This window comes from Vombatus ursinus, unplaced genomic scaffold (assembly GCF_900497805.2).
Source record: "Vombatus ursinus unplaced genomic scaffold, bare-nosed wombat genome assembly UNPS02010788.1, whole genome shotgun sequence".
In the NCBI taxonomy this organism is placed as follows: Eukaryota; Metazoa; Chordata; class Mammalia; order Diprotodontia; family Vombatidae; genus Vombatus; species Vombatus ursinus.
The window spans coordinates 3,428,048-3,443,456 of record NW_020950566.1 but is presented as its reverse complement, the minus strand read 5'-3'; the positions used below and the strand labels follow the sequence as shown (position 1 = coordinate 3,443,456).

Below are 15,409 nucleotides of genomic sequence, written 5' to 3'. Positions count from 1 at the left end.
GATAATAATAATAATAATAATAATACCATCTATGATTTGCTGATCTTTCAGAATCTCCCATTTTTTCAATGTCTTGAAAATTGAAACCTGTTTATAAATTTTTTTTCACCTCCAACACAGCTTTCTTCTGTGCTTACTTGGTCTGGTTCAGTTGTTCTTCCTATCTTTTTTCTTCTCCAGTAACATTTCTTCTTCCTCATGTAACACACTTCAAAGAATGAGGTGGTAGATCCCAAATGCAGTGGGTACTGTCATAGATGAAGGCAATATTTTGTGATAGAAGTTCTGACAGATCTACTCTATTTCTACCTGTTTGTTGTCTTTCTTTCATTTTCATCTCCAAATTCTCTTGGGATGATTGAGGTTAGTTGGGAATTACACCAAATTGGCTGTAGACTCATTTTTCCTTCAGTTGCCTTTCCGTGAGATTATACTGGCTCACCATCTTCACTCATAACAATTTGAAAATTAGTTTATAATCTAAATCTGTATTGCCATTGGCTGCCGTTATCTCTCTACTTAGTGAGAACATCAAGCATTTTCTGTGTGAGGTGGTTTATCATTATCAAGTGAGATGATAGATGTAAAGCAAGCACTTCACAAACTTCCAAGTGTTATATAAATGGCAGGTTTTTTTTTTTTATTTCTTGTTGAGATTCTATCCCAGATCTTCCTGACTCTGAAGCTAATTCTATATCAAATCTACCATGTTGTCTCTCTACTCATTTTTTAATAACAGAACTTCTTTTGAAAGCTTAAGTAGATACTGCTTTAAGACCTGCTGAAACATAATAAAAAAAAAATCCTTAAGCTTTCAGAAAGGAAAGCTAGGAAGAAAATGGGGAGTTAACTTAAAAAATATCTGCTTAGCAGAACACTTTGGAGGGGCAAAGTGGAGAGAGCAGTTTATATTTTGCCAAAAACAGGGAGAGAGTTCTTTCTCAATATGGAAAGTTGGCAATGGCTGCATGATGATCTCAATCTTTCCTGAAAATAGTGCTAGACAATGAGCCAGATCTCGGTCTTAAAGGTATAATTGGTGAAGTGCTCACGTCTTTATTTTGTGGTCCACACCCCTTCCTGATTTGACTGACAAAGTATTCTTAAAAATGATTATCACTGAACTATTGCAAGATACTCATTCATGAATAGTAAGAACTGTAATTAAAAACAATCAAAGTAGTTGGAGTGATTTCTAAAGCCATACTTTGAAACTATTATTTCCTTCAATGATGCCTTCTCTTTTCATGAACCTCTATAACGGAGTCCAAAATAGGTCTTTTCTTTTGTGAAATTTAAATACAGCTGAAACTGTATACATTTAGGCACAGAAATATAATTTTAAAATAATAAAGGCATGATTACAACATACACACCCAAGGGAGAAAGAACTCCAATTGTTTGGTACATTTTAGAGGGAATTTTTCTTCAGAAAAGAGTTGGACTATATGACCTCTGGCCTTCCTACCAGGTCAGAAATCTGTAAGTCTATGAAAATGCTAATAAATTGCTTAGTATGTTGTCAGAAGGAATTTTACTTTGATCTTTCAATAATTCAGTTAACTCAGCAAGCATTTATTAAGTGCCTACTGTATGCCAGGCACTATGCTAGGAACTCAATGAAAGGAAATCAATTTAACCTCTCATTTATAAAATAAATAAATGTCTTAGGCAGTGGTCAAGGATAAATGGCATATTTCTCAGGAAGGATTTTTTTTCATTACCTGCATCATTTTTATCAAGTATCACAAATAATTAATTACAGAATATATGTCCATCTCTTTTACTTTTCTTAGAAAGACACAAGGAAGGTTTATGCAAAGCTGTTCTTGGCCAACTTCTTCATGACTGACTCTCCATCTTCATATCCTGGAGAACAGTCAATGCATGAAAATTCACCTTACGTCAAAGCATGGCACAAATTATAAGCTAAACATGGAAGCAGGTGGTAAATGTTTGGAGATATAGTTCTCCTCCTTATCAAGGAGGCTTCTGAAGTGTTTCTCGTGATTTCAATATCTTACTTATGGAATAAAATTGTTTAAGACTGTGAACAATTTAAAATAATGTCCATCACATGTGTTCAGCATTTCTGGGAAGAGAATTCAGCAGTGAATGTTTTAGACAGCCAGCCAATGAGTTTCATATGATTTCTAACTAAAGGGAGACCCAATGTTGAAGGCATACCATTAACAGTTAACATATGACTAAAGTTACATGCAAAAACACAAAAGTCATATAAAGTCAAATAGGAAAATAAGAAACCCCACGAAGTCAGTGAATAAAAACTTTGTCCTCAAAATATCATGTTCCCTGACTTAATACCATCTTAGGCATTTTTAAAAACAGAAACTTGAAAACTAAAAAAAAAAAAAAATCCAGCTACTTTTAGAGACTAGTCTTTTAAGAGTTTATTTTTTTAAAAAAATTTAGTAAATGTTTGAGACAAAAATTAAAGTGAGACGATGACTTTAAAATATAATAAACTGAACTCCCCAGTAAGCTTTGTTGTTGTTCAGTTGTTTCAGTCATGTGTGACTCTTTATGACCCCTTTTGGGGTTTTCTTGACAAAAATACTGGAGTGGTTTGCCATTTCCTTTTCCAGTTCATTTTCAGATGAGGAAACGGAGGCAAACAGAGTTAAGTGACTTGCCCAGGGTCACATATCTAGTAAGTGTCTGAGGCCAGATTTGAACTCAGGAAGATGAGTCTTCCTGACTTCAGCCCAGCATTCTACTTACTGTGCCACCTCGCTGCCCTCCCATTAAGCTAGATGCTTCCAAATAAGGATGAGATGTTAGCGAGCAGGGGACTAAACTGGAAAAAATACAGGAATAGGGAAGGATTTGATTTAGTCAGTGTGAGCAACTCCCAGTATGAGAATTTTTTCCACCAAAGAAGATGCCAAGTAACCAGTACATGATTTCATATAAAAATTCTACGTCACTGTCTGAGGCCCATAGGATTAAGTGGTTTGAACCCAGGTCTTCCTGACTCCAAGACTACGTTCATTTCACTATGCTATACTACTTCTACAAACTGGGGAAAAAAAAAAAGAAACGAATTTATACCCTGAAATTCAAAGGCGATACGGCACAGTGGAAAGAAAGCTCGTTTCAGAGTTAGGACAACCTTAGTTCAAAATCCCATGTCTGTCATATGCCATCAATTGACCCTGGGCAGGTTTCACAACCCCCTTGTTTCTCAGGCAATACTTGATGACTGTAAGTTGAAGAATGCTTATGGATGGATCTGCAATAATAAAAGGAGCTTCTTCCCTGGGAACTCCCTGCACCACTGAAATCATGGGTCTGATCTAAAACAAACAAACAAAAAAACCCACTATAATTATATGACAGTTTAAAATGCTTGCATTTGACTACAAGTTATATTAATGCATCTGTTATTGTCACGTATGTCTCAAAGTTAACGTGTTTTTTGGCCTTCTGATAACAGAATAAGCACTGAAAAGGAGTCAAAATAAAAAAAAATTAGTCAAAGTCAAGAAAGGCTTTAGTTCTTTATTATTTCATATAATTATAAATCCTTACAATTGTGATTTCACAAAGTAGTAGTATAGACCTTACATTTTTCTTTGGAGAAGTGGTCTCAGGTAGAAGATGAAAACACTATATTGGGGGTCCAATAGTATGCTTGTTCATACACTACATGCCATCTCTTGACTCTCAGCATTTTCATCAGCTATCCCTTGTGCCTGGAATACTTTCTTACCTCTGCCTCCTAGCTTCCCTTGATCCCTTCAAGTCTCAGCCAAAGTCCCATCTTGTGTAAGAAGCCTTAGTCCTCTGTAATACCAGTGCCTTCCCTCTGATTATCTCCAAGTTAGCCTGTGTATAGATCTTATTTGTACATAATTGTTGGTGCATTGTCTTCCCCATCATACTTTGAATTCCTTGAGAACAGGAATTGGATTTTGCCTCTCTGTCTGTCTGTCTGTGTGTGTCTGTCTCTTTCTCTCTCTCTCTCTCCCTCTCTCTCTGTCTCTGTCTCTCTCTCTCATCTCCAGTATTTAACATAGTATCTGGTCCACAGTAAGTACTGAATAAATGCTTGTTGACTGGACTTGCTGGGATACAAAAACAAAAGTTAAACTATTTCTGTCTTCAAGAAGCTCGCATTTTATTAAGGGAGATAATAGTAGGGTGAAAGGGAATAAGGATTTTGAAGCCTACTATGTGCTAGGCAATACGCTAAATATCATTAGAAATAACATATATTAGTATATGCAGAAGACACAAAATAAATAAAATGTAATTTGGGAAGGGCAGTTGAGGTGGGAGAAAGCACTAACACGAGGAAACTAGGATTTTTAAGATATGGAGTTAAGGAGAGAGTGCCTTCTAGCCTTGGAGTACAGCCAGTCTACAATCATGGAGAAAAGAGATAGTGGGTATCATGTGAGGAACAGCAAATGGGCCAGTTTGGCTGGCCCAAAGAGCGTGTGAAAGGCAGAAAGGATTTAAATATCAGACAAAAAAGTTCACACTTGGTAGAGAAAGCAGGGAACCAACAATGACCCAGGTGTAGGCCTGATGCTCTAGCACCACCCATTTTCAGGGCTAGTTGATTTGGCAGGGAGTCACTGTAGTCTACTGAACAGGAAAGCGACACAAACAAAAATTATTTTGGCAAATGTGTGGAGGAAGGACTGGAGAAGGGAGAAACTTGGGGAAGGGAGACTAATTAGGCAGCTAGTTGTTCACATGCAAGGTACTGAAAGTTTGAACTAGGGTGCAGTAGGCACTTAATAAATATTTTTTGCTTGATTGATTGGTGGATGTACGAATAGCAAGAAGGCGATCAATCGTTGCTAGATATATTGTTGATGCAGAATCAAGATTTGGTGACTGATTGGATATGTGGGGTGATGGTGAGTGAGGAGTCAAGTATGATTTCTAAATTGTGAAGGTTAGTGATAACCTTTACAGAAAAAGAGGAGTCAATCCATCCTCTACACTACAGCCACATTAAACTTTTTAAAAGCATAGTTCCAATTGTGCCATTCCCTGGTTCATAAACCTTCAGTGATCTCTCACTGACAACAAAATAAAATCCATTCTTCTTAACCTGGCATACAAGGTCCTTTGCAATATAACCTCAATCTGTCTTTACAGAATCCCACTATTCTTTTATAGAAACTCTATGTTCCCAACAATTCTTATTCTTCCCTCTTACTTTCCTGGCTCAGAGCATTTACTCATGCAATTCTACCTACTTGCAATACCTACCCTCCCTACCGTCTCAATTTTTGTCTATTGAAATTCTACCAATCCTTTAGGGCTTAGAATGTAGGGAATAGAGCAGTGGGCCTGAAGTCAGGAAGTCAAGAAGACCTGAGTTCAAATCCAGCTTTAGAAACTTATGTGTGACCTTGGGCAAGTCACTTAACCCCTATTTGCCTCGGTTTTCCTTACTCTAAAATGGGAATAATGATAGCACTTACCTCCCAGTTTGTTTTGAGGATCAAATGAAATATTTGTAAAGTGCTGAGAACCCAGTAGGTGCTTTACAAATGCTAGTTTTTATTGTTAAAGTTGTTGTTGTGGCTGCTGTTATTAGCTATCATCTCAAATGCTTTGCCTCCAAAAAGCTTTTACCGAACCCATCAATCAAATGTAACATCATTCTAACTGGTCACTCTGCCTTGAGTCTTTCCCCTCCCAACTCATTCTTCACATGGCTGCCAAAATAGATTTCCCAGTGTGCAAGTCCAATTCTCTGAAAAACTTTCAGCGATGAAACCTTCAGATGGTAAAAACTCCGAAGGTTGACATTTTAGGCCATAGTCTGGCTCCAACCTGCCTTTTTAGTCTTATTTCATTCTACTTCTGTTTACACACACACATTCTAAGCAAACTCTACTACTGAGTAGGTCTGAGTAGCCTGTGAGATTCCTTCTAATTCGAGACGAATGCTTGTCTGGGTCCCCAGTGTTATCTGCCACACACCTACAAAGCATGATTGTAGATACTCCCTTTACTGAAGTCTTTCTCCTTGCTTATTTGTCACTTTCGCCTTCTTGATCTCTCCTTATATTTCTTTGAGCACTTTGTCTAGATCCCTATTCAGCCCTGATCACAATCAGATAGATAGATAGACAGATAGATGGAACACACACATACATACATACGTATATATATACAATACATACATATACATATACTTCTTTATGTATATATATACTTCTTTATATATATACTTTATATATATGCCCTTTAAGAATACACACACACATATATATGTATATATGTATAAAATTCTTTATGTATATATCTTATTCTTCCTATAAGCTCTTCAAGAGTGCAGACTATATTTTTTTCATCTTTGTATCTTGAGCATCTATCCCAGGGCCTTGAACATAGTAGGCACTTGACTTAGTTTATAACTCTTTTAAGGGTTCTTATCTGTTTTGTCTTATATTCTATTATCTGTTATATCTATTATCTATTATAATCTATATAGTAAACTCCTTAATGGTTGAGACTGCATCTTAAATCAATTAATTGATCAACATCTGTACATTAAACGTACCAGGCACTGTGCTAGGCCCAAGAGATAAAAAGTCAAAAGTGAAACAACCCCCACTAGTGCAGGGGAGTGGGTATGGAAGGACAAATGGACAATATGCACATGCTCAAGTATATACAGATTAGATATAAAATAAAATGAAGGTAATTTTAGGAGAAGGTTGCTAACATCTAGGGATATCAGGAAAGACTTCATGTAAGAAAGAGCTGGTTCTTGAGCTGGACTTTGAAGGAAACTAGGTTTTCTAAGAGGCAGCAATGAAAGATCAAGCAAAAATGCATTCCAGTCATGGAAAACTGCCTTTACGAAGGCATGGAGTCGGGAGATGGAATGTTTTGTCTGAGAAACAGCTCAACAGGAAGATAGGCCATATTGTAGGACACGTGAAGGGCAATTATGTAGAATAAGCCTCAAAGAGTAGAATGGATACAGATTGTGAAGGGCCTTAAATGCCAAGCACAACAGTTTGTATTTTTTATTAGAGGTTATAGAGACACTGGAGTTTATTGAATGAGGGAATATCTTCCATGATGTTTAAAATACTTGGTGCATTGATTGATTTCTGTTCAGAAACCTATTTCAACAATTATTCCATAAAGTTCTATTCCATTTATCAATGTCCTTGGTGTTACCCACTTCTAATGTAGTTAGAATGTATTAGCACTAGATTCCCAAATAAAAATAACTGCAATGGAGTCTTGTTACAAATCTATCTATGGTAGTATGCAGTTCAGTATGAGGCAAGTTCACTGTCATGGGAGTTTATTGCTGGTAATATCAGAAGGATTTCACTCTCACATCGCTCTATCTATAGTAAGGAACCTAGACGACAATGCAGTATTGAAGCTGTGGTGTACTGTGTGTGGAGTAGGAATGTTTTTGACAAGATTTGTCGAAGTTCCCAGAAGAGCTGTAAGCATAATCTATACTTTTCTAATTTTGTAGATTATTGACTATTGTGATTTTCATGTGAAGCACTTCCTAAAGATTGTCAATGAGACAGAAAATATTTTTAGGAACAAACTGCATTCCACTTATTAAAAATACATTCAATAAGTTTTTTAAAGAAGTCATAGAAAATCTTCATACACATTTATATAGTAAAGGAATATGTGGTTATTCTTTTGCTCCCATAGTTCTTGACTTTAATACCCATTGTCTGGTGTAAAGAGACATTATTTTTATGAAGTTCTATGAGTCTTTGATTTACATGCTTGCCCTGAAAGAGCATTTCTAAAAACTTAAAAAGCATAAAATCTACCAAAAAAGTATCCGTCAGTTAATCATGATGAACTGAGAGAAAGAGAGAGAGAGAGAGAGAGAGAGAGATAAGGAGAGATAAGATGAGAGACAGGGAAAGGGTAGGGGAGAGAATAATTATGGAATAGTTTAAGCAAATTTATTTAGGATTTTCTGGCAGGCAACAAGTATGCTAAAGGCTCGAGTTAATGTTGACATGGATTTTTGAACTTCACATTGTTGTGAGGTCATTCTCAGCTCTGTTTATACTCTGGATCTCTTTCAGACCGCATGAAGGTTAATTTTAGTTATACAGAAATAACAGAGAGAAAGACCGAGTGCTGCCCTTGTGAAAAGTGGTCTCACTTAAATTCGTTAGATTTGCTTACCTTTTGGGTTGCCTGTGCATCATCTGATGACAGGAAGCAGTATGTATCCCTTGTGGCAGTTTCCTTCGATTGGCTTTGATAACTTTCAGCCACTTTGTATGGGGAAGCCCCAGTAACAGCTGATAAAAGTTTCCTCGTCCCTATGAGTGTCAGAGTCTGGTAGAAGAGGCAGATTGCTACCACTAAGCCCAGAAAGAAGGGTCTTGGGCAGAAACGCCGACGACAGAGGAAAATCTGGCGACAAACCATGACCAGTTCACCTTCACTTGGCCCCTGTCCACATTGCTGGAAAATACATAGTAGCTATTTGTTGTTGTTGTTGGCAGTGTAAAAGTCAGAAACGTGTCCTCTCTTTTTTCCACAGTGAAGTCAAGTTTGCTCCATGCCTTCTCCTGAACTTTCCAAGGAAGCTCGCCAAAGAACCATGGGGTCCCCCAAAGTCAGTGAACAATTGACAAAAATGCTTCCGTGAATGACAGTCATATACCCAACGTGGGTTTAAAAACCCAGACTAATAATGATAGCTGTAATTAATAAATCTCAGCTCCACAGGGTGCCAATCTTTCGCTTCCCGCACTATCTTGTTTTTATAACATCCTTTAAGTCACTCGGTCAAGGAGCGGAAGTCTTGGCCTCAGCTTGACAAGAAAAGAAAAAGAAAAAGAAAAAAAGCTCAAATCAGATCACAGCATCTAAGAATGCAATCAGTTAAAACCAAAAGAGCTTGTAACACAGCTGGACGCTGGCCAGGTTTCCTTAGCAGTTTCTCAGTTTTCTCCACTCTCCACTTTAAATCATTCTACTTTTATGCTCCTTAAAACAGTCCCCATTCAGTTTAAACGTGACATTTTCCTCTAAGCATTTATGAATTTAAGAAGAAAATGAACATCCAGATTGAATGGACCGTCTTCACTGTTAAGTTCAAAGTTCTGTGTACTTACTTAGTTCTCTTGTTACCCGAAAAAAAGTTCTCCATGATCCCTTAATGGTTCGCAGATTAAAACCACTCGGAACCAGATGATCTTATGACTCCAGAACATCTCCTCCACCACATGCAGGCGTCCCCACACACACGAGCAAACACACACAAACACACAACACAAGCAGGCACCCTCTGGGCTCAGCTGGACCACAGACATTGTATAAATAAAGGCTGGATTTCTCAAGGAGGGGCGGGGTTAAATGTACTAAGACTGCCCATGCTGTTTCAGGGACGGCAAAAGCAGGATGTCAGCCCTGGATCAGAAGGAAGAATTGTATTTCTGTCAGACTGTCTATTTCCACTCAACAGAAAGGATATTTCTCATTTGTCTTGGAATCTAAGTGACTTAGCCACGACTACTTGCTTCTGTATCAGTTTTAGAGTCCTTTTTTCAGGAACACTTTTGATACCAAGGCATCAGAAAAACAAATAGCCTTCAGTTAATTGAAAACAAAGTTCGAGGGGAAGACTAAAACAGATTCCAATTAACATGCTGGAAGCTTTCAACTTTAGGAATTCGTGGTTACACTCACAGGGAACAGCATGGTCAGTATCCACCATTTAATATTCAGAAAGCAAAATCTGGACTGAAAATGCCAGGGTAAAAATGCCTTAAGAGAAACTTTTATTTATTTATTGGTATAATATTGAAGTTATAACCCTGAGCTCTTTGGAGTGCCAAATTTTTGCTTCTACTAATTCCTTGCTTTTTATAACATCCTTAAAGTCATATAATAAAGAAGCATACAATTAATATTTTGCTCCTACTCTGATAATCAGGTGTCCATGTTCCCAACACCTTTCCCCTAAAGTGGGACAAGAGGTGAAAGTAAATATAGCAACCACTGGACAATTTTTACACCTTAGCAAAATTTCCACAAAGGTCATACCTCTCTACCTGGGTGAGCTGGGGCAGGTCATGTAACCTCTTGGAGTCTCAGGGAGTATGACCTGTAAAATCCCTTTTAGCTCTGAATCTATGAACCTATAAATCTTCAGGCTGCCCTGACTAGATCCTAATAGTAATTTGAATAATAATTCAAATTTACATCACCCTTTAAGGTTTATAAACCCTAGGAAGTGGTTAGGACAAGTATTTTCATCTCCATTTTATAGATGAGGCTTAAAGAAATTAAGCATCTTGCCCACAGTCATATAAGAAGTGTCAGAGTCAAGATATAAATCTAAGTCCTCCCTACTGCAAGTCCAGTTGTTTTTCCATTGGCATCTATTTTTTTGCCAGGGTGGCTCAGAAGACATCCAAGGAAGCAGGAACTAACCAACACAAATACCCTCCCCCAACCCCGATTAGACATTCCCTGGACCTCAAGAACTGACTCAGCCTGGCAGCAAATTTCCTACTATGACTACAAATGGGAACTGGTCTGTAGTCCAAACTGATACATGCAAAGTATGAAGTTGAGGTCCAAGAGTCTCCCTAGAGTGAAACCTAGGACCATTCTACATATCTTTACATCTTCCTTAACATGTTCCATCCTAGGCTGGGCACAACAACACCACATACCTGTGTTTCATAACTATTCATTGATCAGTGAGATAAGTTCTGTTATGCTTTCTTAAAGAAAACATATTTTCTTTGAATCTAACCTATAGAACAGTTATATTGGGGTGGTGGCTTTACATAGTGATTCATTGATTTATAGAAGGAATTTTCACTTTTCCCAGATTTACCACAGGTCTCCTAAAATAGCTAGTATATTGGAGTTGGCAAGAAACTTGGAAATCAATTAACTAGAAATTGTTGGCAGCTAGGTGGTACAGTGGGTGTTTTAGATTTAGAGTTAAGAGGAGCCATGTTCAAATCCTACCTCAGATACCTCCTAGGTGGAACTGTGGATAGAATGTGGTGCCTACAGTTAGGAAGAGCTAAATCTAGCCTCAGTATTTCCTAGCCATGTGACCCTGGGCAAATCACTTAACCTCTGCCTCAGTTTCCTCAACTGTAAAATGGGAATAATAATAGTGCCTACTCTCCAGGGTTGTTGTAAGGATCAAATGAGATACTATTCACAAAGTGTTTAGAGTGGCATTTGTTATAGAGTAGTCATTTAATAAATACTTGTTTCTGGGGCAGCTAGGTGGCGCAGTGGATGGAGCATCGGCCCTGGAATCAGGAGGACCTGAGTTCAAATCTGGTCTCAGACCGGATACATGATACTTACTAGTTGAGTGACCCTAGGCAAGTTACCTACCCCCAATTGCCTCAAAAAAAAAAAATGCTTGTTTCCTTCCTTCCAAGCTGTGTGAACCAGAACAAGTTACTTAACCTCTCAGCCTTGGTTTCATCATCTGTAAAATGGGAATAACTGTATTACCTACCTCACAGAGTTGTTATGAGGGTTACATGAGATAATAAATGTGAAGTGCTTTGTAAACTTTAGAGTGCTATATAAATGCTAGTTATTATTATCATTATTGTTATCACAGTGTTATAGAAGCCAATGGAGAGTTTCAAGGAGTGGGTGACCTCCAGTGTTGGAAGTCACGGGTTTGGTGAGTATAAGGTAACAGAGATGACAGGTAAGGGAGCTATAATAAGAGATCACAGAGATCTTAGAAGTAAAACATTTTCCTCACAACAAACCTATGAGAAAGATTTAAAAAGTGGGGTTCAGAGAGGTGAAGTGATTGGGTTAGGGCCACTTTGACTACAGATTCAGTGTTCTTTCCACTGTTGCCTCATTCAAACTAATTCAAAGTGGGTCTTGGAATGTTTGAAACTGCAGAGTAAAGGAGAACAAGGAGTTATGGCAATGAGGCGTCTGGATGAGAGGTCAGTGAAAATTGCTGGGGGCTGTAGTGATGGGGAAGAAAGGAAAAAGGAAATCAGGTTTAGAAATGATCTAGGAAGATGAAAATGGGCCCTATGGAAGTGGATGACTGTAGCATTAATGATTTGAAGAAAGTGTTATTCATTCATTCTAACTTGTATTAGATGCCTACAGTGTATGGAGCACTTAACAGAGGTAAAATATGTCACCTTTCTAGCCTTATTAATCAGACAGTATATCTTTTCACATTCAATTATATTCTATAAATATTTATTAAACACCTACTAGATGCCACATACTTTGTGGTTTATCCAAATTGACCTTCTTGCTACTCTTCATACAGTCTCTCCATCCTTTGTCACTGTGCCTTTGCAACGGCTATCCTCAGTTCCTGAGATGCACTTTGTCACCTCGTCTTCCTAGAACTGTTAGCTTGTTTTAACTCAATTCAAACCCTATTGCCTCATGGTCCCTTTGGTTGCTCATATATTTCTCCCACCAAAACCTTGTATTTTTTGCATATGTATATGTGTGTATACATACTCGTATATATAAATGTCTCACCAAAGGAAATGTAATTTCCTTGAAGGCAGGGATTGTTTAATTTTTATCTTTGTATTTTCAGTGCCTAGCATGGTACCTGACACATAGGTGTTCAGCAAATGTTTGTTGATTGATTATAAGGACAGCCTGTGGTACAATGACTGGAGTATTGGGTTTTGAGTCAAGAGGAGCAAAATTTGAATTTCCAATTGACCTTGGACAATTCCCTTAATATATCTAGGCCAAAGGCAAACCCATATGACTTAAATCTTAAGTCATAAACAAGTTATGATCACCAGTTGATGGAGGCAATTCCTATACTGGAGGCTTCCTATGTTGACAAAGCCCCAGTCAGCGCACTTTTGAAAGATATGGTACTTCTTGTCTAATAGAGTTATGAGACACAAATAACTATGGTACATGATATTTAATGATGAGTACATTAGGGAAGAGGCAAAATAAAGTTGTATGTGAGCTAATAAAGGTCATAAAACCATGGATATAGTGTAGGAAGGGACCTTAGAGGCCATCTACTTCAAACTCCTTGTTTTAGAAATGAGCAAACTGAGGTCCAAAGGCATACAATGACTTCCCCAACATCACATAAGTAGTAATTGACAGATCCTGGGATTGGAAGTTAGATCCTCTGATGCCAAGTCCCCCAGGAAAAGACCATACTTTTTGAATGCATTGAATGGCATTGACTTCAAGAGATAAGAACTAGGAAAGAGATGGTGAACCCACAGGAATCAAAGAGAAGGCATGGCTTCTTTGCTCTTCACAGGAGAGGATAACAGTGAACGGTGTTTTCAAGAGAACCAGGTTTCAGTTAGGGTGAGAAGGTAGAGACAGCTGTGAAATAGGCTTATGATAAAGGATAATTTGCTCAAAATGAAGGTGGGCACTATTAAAAGAAAGTAAGCAGGAGGTGAGAGAGACAACTGGGGAAAGAAAAGGAAGCAAGGATAGGGTGAGGATCATGATTTGTGTGGAAGCATATGTAAAGCAAGGGAGGATATGAATAGGAACAAGGAATCATGTGGGTATCGTGAAGAGTTAAGATGATTTGTGAATGCCATGAAATGCTGAAAGAGCAACAGGATGACAGGATAGTGACTTGTGGATTAAAAGGATTCAGAAGACCTGGGTTCAAATCCCAGCTCTGCCAATTATTGTGGGTAAGACGTTGGGTCAATAATTTTGCTTTTCTAGGCCTTAAAAAGTTTCTTCAACTGTAAAATAAAGAGAATAGACATTAAATGACATTTAAAGTCCCTTATAGCTCGTAATCTATGATCCTACATACATCATCATTGTACACATCAGAGTCATCCAAACTATTCATTAGCATTCCAGATGGAATTCCACTACAATTCTAAGACATACTTCTAGAGGAATTTTTATTTTTTTTTTACTAGAAATTAACATTCTTACATATAAAAGCGACCATTTAATTCTATACAGATTGGACTAATAAAAAAAATGAAACTAAAGTCTTCCTTTTTGTTCCCCAAACAACATGCAGGTTTGGAAATCTTTATGTTGCTATAACCCACACGCTCTTTAAATATTTAATGTTGCCTCCATCTGGGCTGGAGTGAAGAAAGACGACATCTTTGTCAAAAATGGGAATGGCTTCCAAAATCTTGTCCCCCTTCTAGGAGTCAGTAACAATGAGCTTCACATATGGCTCTTTTCTGGGCTTTTCTGACCACTGTCTACAGCACAGTCTACCTATAACAGGCTGTCTCTATAATGCACTTTGTCATCAAAAATTTTGTCACCAACTATAGAAATTTATTCTTGTATGCAGGCTGTCTCCCTGTGGTTCTTTGATGGGAATATCTCCTCCTTTCCCTGCAAAGAGCCATAACTATTCTTTCCCTTGGAGCTAAAACACTTGGGGGAGAGCATGATGGAGGAATTGGAGGCACAGAAGACAGTCCACAGATGTATAGGGATGGATGGTGGTGATGGAAGAGAGATCTAACACAATAAGACCCTGAAAGTGGGTATGGTGGCTCAGGGATATTTATCCCATGTGTCTTCATAGGCTTCCTTATCAGTGGAAGTGAGACACTGGGACAATGGTCACTACAGGAAGGAAACCCCTCTGTTCCCTGGTAGATGTTGGCATCCTCAGGCAAGACCTTTTCACCTCACATTCATTACAACTCTGCTTTCTTGAGCTGGGTTATGGTTCACAAATCCCTTTAGCCCTTTGGCTTCCAGGACAATTATTTTTTTTCAATTTTTTTATTTTTAACAAGTGTTTTTAAAACTTTGGGTTACAAATTTTCTCCCTTCCTCCCTCCCCACCCAACCTCATTGAAAAGGCAAGCATCTGGATATAGGTTATAGATGTGTAGTCATGCAAAACACTTCCATAGTAGTCTTGTGAAAAACTAAGTATATTTCCCTTCATCCTATCCTACCCCCCCATTTATTCTATTCTCTCTTTTGACCCTGTCCCTCCTCAGAAGTGTTTGCTTCTGATTATCCCCTCCCTCAATCTGCCCTTCCCTCTATCAACCCCCTGCTCTCTTGTCCCCTTCCCCCTTTATTTTCCTGTAGAGTAAGATAGATTTCCATACCCCATTGTGTATATTATTCCCTTCTTAAGTCAAATCCTATGAGAATAAGATTCACTGATTCTCTCTCACCTTCCCCCATTTCCCCTCCACTGTAAAAGCCTTTTCTTGTCTGTTTCATGTGAGATATTTTACCTCATTCCACTTCTCCCTTTCTCCTTCTCCCAGTATAATCTTCTCCCACCCCTTAATTTTATTTTCCAGATATCCCTTCATCTTGAATTTACCCTGTGTCCTCTATCTATCTATATAAACATATAATTTTTCCCTCCCACTACCCTAATACTGACAAAGGTCTCATGAGTTACAAATATCATCTTTCC

At 38.0% G+C, this 15,409-nt stretch overlaps 1 protein-coding gene across 3 annotated transcripts in view; it reads right to left on the bottom strand.

Annotated features, from left to right (window-relative positions):
- CPED1 (cadherin like and PC-esterase domain containing 1) overlaps positions 1-9,305 on the bottom strand; it is a 407,972-nt gene extending 398,667 nt beyond the window's left edge. For all 3 annotated transcript variants that reach the window (XR_003568539.1, XM_027855149.1, XM_027855150.1), the window contains exons 1-2: positions 9,120-9,305; positions 8,179-8,816 (exon numbers count right to left, since the gene is read on the bottom strand). Coding sequence is in view for 2 of the 3 variants with exons in the window: in XM_027855149.1 (XP_027710950.1) it covers positions 8,179-8,427 (249 nt within the window). In the remaining variant the exon portion in view is untranslated. The remainder of the gene's footprint in view (positions 1-8,178; positions 8,817-9,119) is intronic.
- Between the last annotated feature and the right edge of the window lie 6,104 nt (positions 9,306-15,409).